General features: G+C 32.4%; 1 protein-coding gene across 1 annotated transcript in view; it reads right to left on the reverse strand.

Annotated features, from left to right (window-relative positions):
• Window positions 1-13637, reverse strand: part of LOC125064141 — a 50519-nt gene that overhangs the window by 17950 nt on the left and 18932 nt on the right. Inside the window, exon 3 of the mRNA XM_047670971.1 lies at window positions 11181-11382. Within this exon, the coding sequence (XP_047526927.1) occupies window positions 11181-11382 (202 nt within the window). The remainder of the gene's footprint in view (window positions 1-11180; window positions 11383-13637) is intronic.

Genomic DNA, 13637 nt, shown 5'->3' on the forward strand with positions numbered 1-13637 from the left:
AATTACCATAAATAGAATTTTGACCCTCGTCAATGATTATATTATTATTCGTATGGATTGGCATATTGGATGGGGCGGCTATCGTGTTAACACGCTGCCACCCTCAAAAGGGTCTGATCCCTTATATGAGTATCACCATTGAACCGTCACGTTCCCTCAGGCATTTTAATATAACGAAACATATGTCACATTATTAATATAATACACAGAAACCAATTCATTTACTGTTATAAAAATGTATATCTTAAGTATTGATAACTTTTTAACATCAGAATCAAAAAGAAATTCATCAAATATTTAAAAAAAATATATTTAATATTTAAACCCAAAAGGTATTAAGTAACAATCTCTGGAAGGAAGGAAGGAACAAGATCCTTATTATTTGATATTTGAATAGTAAATATATGAAATTTTGAATGTGATTTCCATGTCTCTCCTGGTTCTGACTGTTCCTTTATTTGCCACATTTTACCTTACATTCATTCAACATTATTACTTGTTCCTTGATCTTTCTCTAAAGATAAGTTCAACAGGCGTTAAATTGCCGTTCATTTCTGTTTGCATTTGCAAAAGTACGCTAAATTTCGTATAACTTAAGACGTCTTTGAGCTTCACGAAGAAGAAAATAGCATAACAAGGTATTTTTGAAGTATTTATATGATTATTATATAAAAACTATATTTGGGTTAGGGAAGTCCGATGGCTCAATGTGATATCTGAAGTCAAGACTTTCAATGTCCTACAAGTGGGCTAAGTTGCCTCTTATCTTGAAAGGACAGTACTGCAAGTAGAATCTATTTATTATTTTGATCAATTCGTTTCCGCCTGCTTCTTCCGCATGTTGAGGGTTTCGCGTGTTAGGTACATTTTTCGGGATATAAAGTAACCTATAATTAAAAGAGCCGAACGAAATTCTGCTACATGTGTATTCCGCCAACCCGCATTGGAGCAGCGTGGTGGAATATTTTCCAAACTTTCTCCTCAAAGGAGAGGAGGCCTTTATCCCAGCAGAGGGACATTTACGGGCTGCTAATGCTAAAAAAAAAAGGATAAATTGGATTTCATAAAGTTGGTCATATCTAATCATTGCCATTCCGACAGACTGTTTTTAATATTACATAAGGGTATGTCTATGGAAAAAACGTATCAGCCCAAAGCGTTTTCACTTTAATAATGTAAATCATATTCCTTCCACATAGAAATATAAAATATTCACGCCTTCTGGTTATGCGAAGTCGTTCACAAGTAAAGTCATATCTCGTCGGGCCTGAGTTTTGCAATCTTTAAATTTACACAAATGGGAACTAAAATGTTATTTTGTTTATCATACGAAAATAACTTAAGTGCTCCAATTCGAAATCTGGAAACTACACGAGTTGAAATAAAATCATAGCACACTCAGTGGCTTTGTGTAAGGCCACCGGGTAAATACCACCCATTGATGATATTTTACCACCAAACAGTGATACTGTTTGGTGGTTTAATATTATTGAGTTCCGATTTGAAGAATCAATGAGCCAGTGTAATAGACACAAGAAATATAACATATCAGCTCCTAGGTTTGTTGTCGCCTTGGAGTGATGTCAGGAATGATTAATATTTATTACAGCGCCGACGTGATCACTAACCATCATGAATATTTTGAGAGTTTTCCGACAGTATTTTTTTATATTGGTTTGCGGACGAGCAAATGAGCCACCTGATGGTATGTCGTCACCACCATAGACAATGGCTCTGTAAGAAATATTAGTCAATCCTTAAATCGCAAATGGGAACTAAAATGTTACGTCCCTCGTGCCTGCAGTCACAGTTAAAATTTGTAGAGTCAGAAAAATCGATTAAAATACATTACTAAATATCGTCACGTTATCTGTGATAAGCATAATTATACAAATTGTTTAAAGATATATTTTAAAGATTTTTGCTTTTAATTGTCTGCAAGCTCTCCCTTCATAAATAAAATTATTCAATTCAGTCAAAGCATATCAGAGATCTGGAGGAATACATATATCACAATGTGATACAAGATAATACATGAACAATGGCTAAAATATTTCACTGAGATACTATTCTCTAAACCATCATAACATATTCCAAGTTACCAACTAAGCCAGAAACCCTTTTGTTCAAGGACAGCTGTTTACGCTAAGACCTCACGTAGTAATATTGAATTATTGCGGGCCCTAAATATTTGCACATAAAGGGAACCCAAAATAGTATGCGATTCAAACGGGTCATCTAAAACAAATGCCTCAAGTAACATGGCTTTCATAGGAATATATTAAATTTCTAAATTGTATGTTGTTATGATTGCCTGGTTGGTCAAGCAGCTAGATTTAAGACTGTCGATCCCGAAGTCCTGAGTTCTAACCTCTAGTCAGTAAGATTAAAATTTATTGGGCTATAGAGCCAAAAGTCTAAAACTTGGAAATATGTACATCAACGTTCCTTTTAAAACACGTAAAGGCGCTCGTCTTGTGCCTGAATCCTTTCCGGTCGTGTTAGATTTGCCATCCCACTGGACTGATGTTCATATTAAGGATGCACCATTAACCTTGGGATCTATATTACGTCCGTTGTACATGTACTTACAATTTTGCTCACCTACCCTTCAAAATGGAACACAACAAATTAAATCAAAGCAAATTCATTAGAAGCATTAGAATTATTAAAGACTAACACCGGATTGAAAAAGAAAATACCCCGACCTGAGAGGAACCGACACTATACTAAGTCCAAGACAAGAGATAATATTAAGTATTGTGGTTACGCGGTAAAATGTACGATAAGTGCTGCGTTGGTCTAGTGGCTTGATATACCACAGATCCCGAGGTCCTGGGATCAAACCCCAGGTCGGGCCAAAAAAGGTTATCGAGTTTTTCTATTAAAAAAATCTCAGTAATAGCCCCAAGTTTCGAAGTTGGAAGGATGTACACTCCCGCGCTTTGGAAATAATGTAAAGTCTTTGGACCTGCGCCTGAACTCTTTCTGGTCGTGGTGGGTTTGCCGACCCATCGGATTATGAGCGTTACGGATGATACTATAATATCTCTTGTCCTGACTGGTTTCCCACGAGATTTGTCGCCGTAACCGAAATCTACCATTACTCTACCCAAACGGACTCGCACAAAGCTCTACCAACAAGTAAAATATGAAAGTTTAGTATTAATCATATTCGTTTTTGCGTGAATCCGGAAAAACAAACCTATGAAACTTATATCTTTATAGCATTAGTCTGATTACATGGTGTATGAAAGAACGCGTAGCCATATTGTTAACACTTTGTTTACACTTTAAAATCAAAATATACTTTGTTCAAGTAAACTTTTACAAGCACTTTTAAATCGTCATTTAACAAACTATATTAAGTAAAGCTACCATCGGTTCGGAATGTAGATTATACCGAGGAGAACCGGCAAGAAACTCAGTAGTTATTCTTATTTAACGTCTAAAAATACAGTCATGTTAGTTAAATATATGTATGTTATATATTCTGCCTCGAAGTCAACGAGCATTAATTCCACGCTTTAGTACGAACAGATGGAAAGATTGTTTAGCACGATGATAATTTTTTTTATATATAAATATTGTAAAATAGAACTGATTATTTGTTAATAAAATAAATAATTTAGAAAACATTTTAATATAATTAGTTGGTTGCTTGAAATAAATAGCTCGTATAATTTATTTCAAAATTAGCTTCGAAGGCAAAACCTAATTATACAATAGCGAAATTAGAGCATATAGATTATATAATAAATAACAAACACAGCTGCGCCTTTTGAACATATGAATAGGATAAAGGCTTGTGTATTTTGTGTCTATGCGCTTTTTATATAAATTTACTCAGACCTTTTTATATTATAAACGATAAATGTTTCAGAATTTTATTTAAATCAAAAATTTCATATTCGTAAAAAAATATACAGAAAATTATTCCTTAATATTATAAAAAGGTATAATTTGCGTTTATATATATATATTTTTCATTCCTGTGTATAAATTATTTTTATATCATATAACATTCCTAATTAATAAATTGAACCCATGGGAAGCCGGGGTGGTCCGCTAGCCATAAATGTAATAAAACGTCAGATGTCATGAATACAGAAAAGATTATAATCAACTTTTAAATTTATAGCTTTCAGAATTCATAATGTTTTTAATTTCAAAATTTGACTCCCTCACAACGTCGTTATTATTTGTAAAGATAATTCAAACAAACTACATACATAATATCTATTCATTTTATTTATTACTAAATCTGTACGATACGTAATTAAAAACGGAATACTGTGATGGGATCTGTGATATTCCTTTTTCATCCGCTTATTGAGAGATTCTATTGTAATTTTTTTTTTATATAAGAATAAGAAAGAATTTTGATTGCACAGGATACTGGTAACAATCTTCACACTCTAGGAAGTCATAATATAGAGAGTAGCTGTTTTTACTTATAAGTTGTATATACTTATTTGAGTCTCCAGTGTAAATAATAATAATAGAAATTCACTTTTATTAACTAGTCTTTATTTGAGATAGTTTAAGGCTTATAAGGTGTCGACGAGTTGCACTCAGGCCGGCGGAGACGACCAGACTAGTGACGTCACGAAAACGGTCGTGACGTCAAATAAAATCTGTGCTACAAGCAGAAGCGCTACGACCCAATCGACGTTCTGAGCCGAGGTGCGATCTCATAGGAGACACCCTCAGGACGAACGTCACTCGGAGTGGGCTTAAACTTCAAGGCTGAGTCTAGTACTCACCCCCAAACACGGTGACACTGTAAAGACCAGTAGGGCCAACAGCAAAATGCCACATAGAAAAAAAAAATGCACTCGAGAGTATTAGCTTGTTAGTCCACGGAGGGTTCACTTGAATCGTAACGATTATTATTATACTAACTAATACTTAATCACCTGATGTTTATGTTATAGAAACTAAAATTCTAATTGTGTATTGAACGATTCTTTTCTTGAATTAATTCCTCTTCTGTTCTCTTACAAAATGCACTTGGAAGACGGTGTAATGACATTATGTTCTTTAGACATGCATGCATATACCTATAATATATACCTAGAGTAGGTATATATTATAGGTATATATTTGTAAAGCTTTACCGCAGAACGCAAGACGAATTATTACCACAAATTACCATTTGAAAATTCGTTTTAACCCAGTATGAACACGCAATGTTCAGTTAGTAAAATTTATTATGTACATTTGGTTCACTATATGTATATTATCATACAACGAAGAAAAAAATTTCTCATAAAAGTAAAATTAGTAAAAAATTAAACCCAAATTAAATATCTATATCATTAATATCATCACGATTTAAGTAATAACCTGTTCACGAACATAGGTTTTAACTTATTACAAATAAAAATGCGAATATTAAAAAAACATTATTTTGCTATGTTAGTAGTATGGTATTAGGATCAGTATCTCTATTATAATATGTATGTGTGTGTACTTTCGGCACACATTAACAAAAAGAAGCAAAAAATCCCTGACATACTTTTTCATTACAATACCAAGATGTAAGATGTACCAATCCGCTTTTAGGTCTGGTCTTTATCATCCGTAACTACCGAGCTTAATAACGGTTGACTATGAGAAATATAATATAAGTTTTACAAGAAATGTCACATTATTTAATATTAAATTCATATATTCTGTTAATTTATTTGATAAAACATAAGGTTAATTAAGCTGTTACCACACTAGTGAAATTGGTTACGTTAAGTTGTTTAACAAAATGTTCTTTAATTTATTTCATGTTGTGCTGTATATACTCATCTGGTGATAGCTACTCTGTGTCTAAAGTTTGTTCTATATTTTCACTACTCTATTATAGAACATAATTATTGTTATTTTGAAACGTCGCTGACATGTTTTTAAAAGACTATTTATTTCAAATATTCTTTATTCGTATAGGCCCATAACTTTATATAACAATTGAATGATCATATTGAATTAAATTCTAAGGAGAATAATCATCAAGAAACTTAGTAGTTATACTTTACCACCATTTTAGTTACAGAGTTTATGTCATTTGTAATAGACAATTCAAATCTATATATATCAAATGCCTGGAAGTCAACAAATACTAAGTCCACCTATTTTTATTAATAATAAAATCTCGTATTGAACAATATGCCATAATATCTATCGATTTTCTTCTGAAATGAGATTTAAATATATTAACAGATTAAGTTAATTTAATAGCCCATTCATCTACAATAATTTTTCTTTAATGTATTCATAAAATACATTTATTAAATTTGCCGACAATATTAACAATAAAAATTAACATTGTTGCGTAATTTCTAGTAGCTTCGTACAATATTGAAACGGACCGTAATGATGAATAATATGAATAAAATTACGAATATGTATATTGACTGCCTGACATACAATTTTTTTTAAATATTTTTTTTAAATATTGGACAACATCACATACATTACTCTGACCCCAAGGTAAGTAGCTAAAGCACTTGTGTTATGGAAATCAGAAGTAACGACGGTACCACAAACACCCAGATCCAAGACAACATAGAAAACTAATGAATTTTTTCTACATCGACTCGGCCGGGAATCGAATCCGGGACCTCGGAGTGGCGTACCCATGAAAACCGGTGTACACACTACTCGACCACGGAGGTCGTCGAAATGTATATACATAATATGAATAATACTTCTCTATTATTCGATGGAGTTTTATTTCAATTGTATTCGTGATGGGTTTAAAAACTTAAACGAATATACAGTAATAATAAATTTCGAGTGACAAACTTCTACTATAATAGAAAATGTGTTGTGAATGTTGCTATTATTAAAAATGCAAAAGTTCGCGTTTCTAGATGTTTGATACTCGACTGTGCGAGAAAGATTCTAATATATATAACCGTGAAATTATAATATATTAAGCACGATTTGCCTTAATTCGCTTTATGTATATTGTATTATCGTTGCCCAACAGAATTTTACCATCCCAATTTTCCAGGTTATAAGTTCAATGAACCCATTTATATTTCGTCGATGTTAGTGCAGACGATTTTATAGGACATTTATCATGAAATAGTTTAAGCGTGTTTGGCCAAAATTCGCTATAAATCTAACATAAATATACTTCCCAAAGCTGGGCCCAGCAGTATTTTAAATTTCAGATTTATTTTCGCTAGGTTATAAGTTCAAGAGACACATTTGTAGTTTATCGATGTTTGTGTAGAAGATTATTACGTGACATAGTTTAAGCGTGTTTTGGTAAAATTTGCTATAAATATTTTTCATAATCCATTTTCAATAACTAACGGGAGGAAACTGTTCGAAACATTTCAAGTCAAACTTTAACGGAATTTCAGAAATTACTTTTGATAGAACATCGAGTAATTATTTGTCTAGTTAATCAAACTTAGTCTTAAACGATGATTCGAGATAATTATGCTTTAATTAAAATGAAGCAGAGAATATCTTGCTTGTACTTTAACTTTTTACACGCAGTCTATACTAATATTACAAATGCGAAACTAGCCCTGTCTGTCTGCTTGTTTTGAACCGACTTCGATGAAATTTGGTACGAAGCAAGCGTGAACCCCAAGAGTCTACCTTTTTATACATAAAACCTAACGACTAACTTTTAAAACTCGGCCGAAGCTACGGATAACTAATATTTAAAAAAAAAAACAATAAAATGTGTATTGTGTTACATACAAAAATTAATCTATAGCAGATTAGGAATCAAAACCTAGTAAGTTGCTAGTAAGGACTAGTACTTGTGTTAGGATGGTGCTCTCTTCCATTACAAATCAAAATAATGTATATACAATCTTATAAAACAATACAAATAAGTTAGACAAAACCAAGTTAGAAATATGTGCGTGAGTGTGTGTCAGCGTGTGCGTATGTCTGTGCGTGAATATGCGTGTATGTGCGTGTGTGCGTGAAAATATTTTTATTATATAATAATGAATTCGTCTCATTTCTTCATCTCTTTCAATTCCTAAGTATTTATATTATATATATATATATATATATATTTTTAATTAAAATATCAATGAGCAGATTTTTTAATAACAACATTTTATATAATTTTTAGTAAATTTTTATTTAGTTTAGTTCTCTTTCAGGACATAGTCGACTTTGATCTTAAACTATTTTGCTGATGTTCTTTGAAATCTTCAGCACGAACTTAGATCAACTGTTAATGTTTCCAATGAACTCGTAAAAAGTAATCGGGAAAATAAATTCTTTTGGGTCAAGCTCTTGGAAGTACAAAAGAGAACTCTTCTGTTGTGACTTTTGAAGTTTTTCCAATATATGCTTTGAACTTTTATTTCGAAGTTGTCATGGAAATGCAATGCCAATGAGTTCAATCAACCATATATTATCTGCTATTCTCGACTATTAGTTTTTTTTTCGTATCACTAAGCTTTATAATATATTTTTTTTGTTTACAGTAACTTAGTAGCTACTATAATACATTGAAAAGATCAAAATAAGGACGCTTGTGCAATTCACACGCGATAGAAGTGACACTTAAAAAATTAATTAAAGGTTTTTTTTTCATCTCTTTGTCATATTTGATATTTGACGCTTCACTTTGTGGTAGGGCTTCGTGCAATCATCTGGTATTTTACATTTGTATATACATATATAGGTAGGTGTTTTTGTATTCTGATTTGAAGGGTTAGTGAGCCAGTGTAACTTGGCGGTCCGCCTATCACAACCATCATATTCTAAACCTAGTTTCGGAATAGTCTTTGATACTATTAATTCTAATAGGCATCACATACCCTTTTAGTTAATAATAGTCTAAACCACCGAGCTCCTACAAATGTTGTAAATATAAATAGAATCAACCGACGTGATCAAAAATATTCGCACCAACGGATCTAGTTTCGGATATTCTTTGATCCGATTGAGTTCTGATAGGATTATCAGATAATCTTGATTCGCTGCAGCGTGCGGAGAACAAAGCGTTTTCACGTTCGTTAGAATGCGAGATACATTTGTTCTGTCACTTACTCTAAAAGTTTTAACTAGTCCGAACTAGTTAGATTAAAGCGGTTGCTAGATTTAAAGTAACTTGCAAAGAGTTTCTAAAAGAATTAAACAATATTCTTTATTGATATTTTAATAAATGAAAAATCTACAAACTTGATCGTGTGTAATATAATCGCTTATTGAGAAAAAGTTTGTAAGAATTTTTTGGTTGAATTTTCATGTTTAGGGGCGTTATACAAATTCAAATTATATAATTTTCACAATTTCCTAAATAACTAGTCCAATGATTTTACTTAGTCTGAGATTTGTAATGCATGAAATGAGTATTCAAAATTAGAGTTTCAATCCTAATTTTTCATTTAAATCATAAGGTAACAATTATAGTCTATATTAACATAATTAATTGAAACTTGAGTTTAAATAACTTATGTATTCTTTGTACTAAAACCAAATCATTACTAAATCAGTAACAATATGAAAAACGTTGGTAAAATTGAGAACTGCAAAGCAAAGTGATGAAACAGAATTTCACATAAAATTTCAACTAACATTTCAACTTTTAAAGAATTTCCTTGATGTTAAATTCCTGAGAGTTGAAAATAACCGAATACCAAAAATAATAGCAATATGTCGAAACTGTAGCGGACTTTTCCCTTCGAAATTCGTAGAAAAAGTGTAAATGACGACTTGGCAGTTTTAAAAATATTACCTCATATTATGAAAGGCATGTACGCTTTGTGCTAGTTCAACCTTTACCTTTATTGACTTAATCACAATGAGTGCTCTTAATTTAAAACGGTGCTCTATAAATATAATCCCATTTTCAATTTGAGATTTTATATCAGCAGATGACGCTTGCGATATCTCCAGCGCAGATATTTCTACGCATATAAATTTATATGTTTCGGTAAAATAAATAAATATAATTTAATTAATTTGTATGTCTATTGACTTTTCTTACTCGTTCATTTTAGTAAAATCTCCATTTCAAGACATTAGCTTTGCACTTCATTAATATTTTAAAATAATAAACTATAAGAGCTATTCGAATAAAGTAGGTATATTTGTATTATGGTGCTAACTAAATTGTACTTTACTGACATAATATGTATTAAAATGGTGGAAAAGAGTAATTACAGAGTTTCTTACCGGTTCTTCTAAGAAGAATCTACTTTCCTAAAACGTGACATTTTTAAATTTAATTCTAAACTGTAACATGACAATCCAAGGGTGCTTTTATGAGCCTACTTAAATAAAGAATATTTTTATTTTTATTTTCGAACAAGATGAAGGTCTACATTTTTTATCTAAATTACTATAATTAATATTCCCTGAACGCTAAGGTATCGATAATCATAGTTCGGGTACAAAAGAAAGCTGCCATAACAACAACATAAATAAGTGTAAATATATAAAAAAAGACTATCAATAAGGCTACAGTAACCATGCTTTTGAAAATTAATGGGCAAATAAGCGATATTTAAAACCCAATTTGTTGGTCAAACAATATTGGCTGACGCTGTTTGAAATAAACTTGAAATAAATGTCAGCTAAGTGATTTGTCAAATTAGACCAATTTGACAAATGGCTTTACACGAGGAGAATGTATCAAATAAATAATTATTTAATTAAATGAATAAAACATATTATATATTCAATTACTTCAAATATTGTATGATGTTTGTAAAATACAAGTACGAATAAAAATATGTGAGCCTTTAGGTTCAAACAAAGTACCTACAGACGATGTGATTTTGATATATTTTATGTGATATATATCTTATCATTTATTATGGTAGCTAGCATTATGCTTCAACAAAATTACTATACTACAAAATATTGACGACAAACATAATTCATCAAACAATATTTTTTGATTAAACTCTTCGAAAATGTTTCGAAATGTGAGTTTATTTAGAGAATAAACTACCAGAATAACAACAAGAATAAATAACAGAACAAAATAAACGTATCCTGTTGATACGTTTATCAGTAAAATAAATAGGATATTCTGTAAGATAAATATTTCGTCTTTATTCAATATTAAGCCTTTTGACATTACTATCGTGCGAAAACAAAGTATGGTTATGTTTACGCCGATCTAGTGTTTTGATTACAGAAACGGAGCTAAGAAAAACATTTCTATAAAATCGGTAGCATTCTTTATTTACCTTCGCAATTGCTTTTTGCTGAGTATAACGGCCATGAGCGCTATATTCGCTGAAATGCCAAGTCCGGACAACGCTAGCAAAGCAGCCGCACTGGCCGCCCCACCTGGCGGACAGTGTCTGGTGTTGTTCACGATCGAAGAATTCGTAGCGCCAGCTGAACCGAAGCGCAAATTAGCGCCGATCATTGCCACCGCTGACCCCGCTGTAAGAAAAAAATCATAAATCAAAGGTTTGTTAAGTTAATACATTATTTTTATAAAGGTGTGATTTTATTAATATTATCGTCAACGTTTATCTATACATAAGAGGTCCCTTTGACAGATTTCGGCAACAATTTCAAGAACAGCCAGCCATTTGTACGGAATATATTTTAGTGCCGATATGAGAGCCGAGATGGCCCAGTGGTTAGAACGCGTGCATCTTAACCGATGATTTCGGGTTCAAACTCAGGCAGGCACCGCTGAATTTTCATGTGCTTAATTTGAGTTTATAATTCATCTCGTACTCGGCGGTGAAGGAAAACATCGTGAGGAAACCTGCATGTGTCTAATTTCAACGAAATTCTGCCACATTTCATCAGGAGGCCTTAGCCCAGCAGTGGGAAATTTACAGGCTGCTTATGTTGTTGTATGTTGTTATATTTTAGTGCACTAGTGAATATTGAAATAGTAAAAATGCGCATACAGCGAAAACACAAGGGCACGTTCTTTCCACTCACACTCATAATCCGATGGGACGGGAAATCCGACATGATCGGAAAAAGTTCAGCTGGTAATGTAAACAGAACCAGCCAACAGAAACTGGGCTAATACTGAAATTTTGTTGACAGAAAACCCAATAACTTTTTTATTGACCCAATCCTGGACTTAAATTCAGAACCTTGGGAATGTTACCATATAAACTAGCTACAAATATAATAACATAAGAATTATTAACATAGAGTCCTCATAAATGTAGACCGCGTGGAATGGTGGCAAGAATGCCAACAGCATTTTCCCGTTGAATCGCAAATCCGATCCTCTGGGCTAAAAACGAACCAGCCCTCCTGTCACCAGAGGCCATAAGGCGAGGTGTCGTAAGCATCGAAAAGTTTAATTAGGGTTTATTTATTTTTATCGAACATGCTTGCAAAGTCAAGCTGCAAGCGAGCGAGGCGCCACTGTGTTGGTATGAACACAACCGAAAAGTTTCATAGTTGAGGTGAATATCGAAAATATATTACTAACGTGAACGACTAGACTTTCTTTTCGAAGATCATCATGTCTGATAACGAGTTGACGCCGAACCACTTCGTTATATATATATATGTTACTGTAAAAGCTCGAACCACGGTAAATCTTAAGATTTTCCATTAAAACCTAAGATTTACTGATTGTGAATGGTAAATGTCCATAAAACTTTGGAATTCTAACTTTTACAATTATTCACTTGGTAAATCTTAGGATTTACATGTTAGGTTAGGTTAGGTTGGAATGGTAAAAGTCCGAAAAAGTCGTCCCTTTATATTAAATACTTACATTTACCAACTCATGTCGGTAAATCTTAGGTTTTACTGGAAAATCTTAAGATTTACTTTAGTTCGAGCTTTTACAGTAACATATATGTATAAACCAGCTACAATATCGACGTGGCAGAATCTATAGACGCGCTGAAATTGTGACGGAGATGTGTGTAATGTGCAATAATGTAAAACGCCGCATATACATATGTATGTCTACTAATTACGCGACTACGAACTCGGATTGCACTTACAGATATTACATAACTGCAACTATGTAATAAATACAATAACAGAACACCGTCAGCATATTATGATTTAGAAAAATTTACTCTAAAATCAGTAATAATATGTTATTCCAAAAAGTAATTCAAAGTAATGGAAAACATTTCCCTAACGAGCCCTTAAATCAATTAGGGAACTTAAGTTTCAGTGTAATTAGACGGCAATATCATCGCAGCAGTATCAAAGCCTTAATAAGCGCTTCGTTCGTGTCTTGGAGAATATTTAAGCAGTGTTTTGCGACGGATATTAATATTACATAATATTCAAGATTTATTTTTAACGTATAATGTACTTCTACTCAAATTGAACTCAGATCGTACTTCTGGAAACTACGTCCAGTGTTGAATAATAATTTCCTTTGAAATAGTAATTTTTAATTTACCTTCATTATTTTTTAAAATTTATTGACAAGTTCTTTCAATTACAGCACTTTTAGTCTTCAATTTATGTTGGAAACACAAAAGTTTGCGATTTTCATTCGGTGGAGACGCAGCCTTACAGAGCAAGACTTTTTACGGAATTTAAAGGTGGATCGAACAGCCGTTACTATTCAGATGAAAACGAAACGTGCATATGGACCTGACCCCACCAAAATGAAATTTGCTCCTTAACCTAAAATATAAGGTCTTAAATGCCGTGTTCCTGGAAGCACCCATTTTAATGCGTTCTCCAAG

Source organism: Vanessa atalanta, chromosome 5 (genome assembly GCF_905147765.1).
Source record: "Vanessa atalanta chromosome 5, ilVanAtal1.2, whole genome shotgun sequence".
Classification (NCBI taxonomy): Eukaryota; Metazoa; Arthropoda; class Insecta; order Lepidoptera; family Nymphalidae; genus Vanessa; species Vanessa atalanta.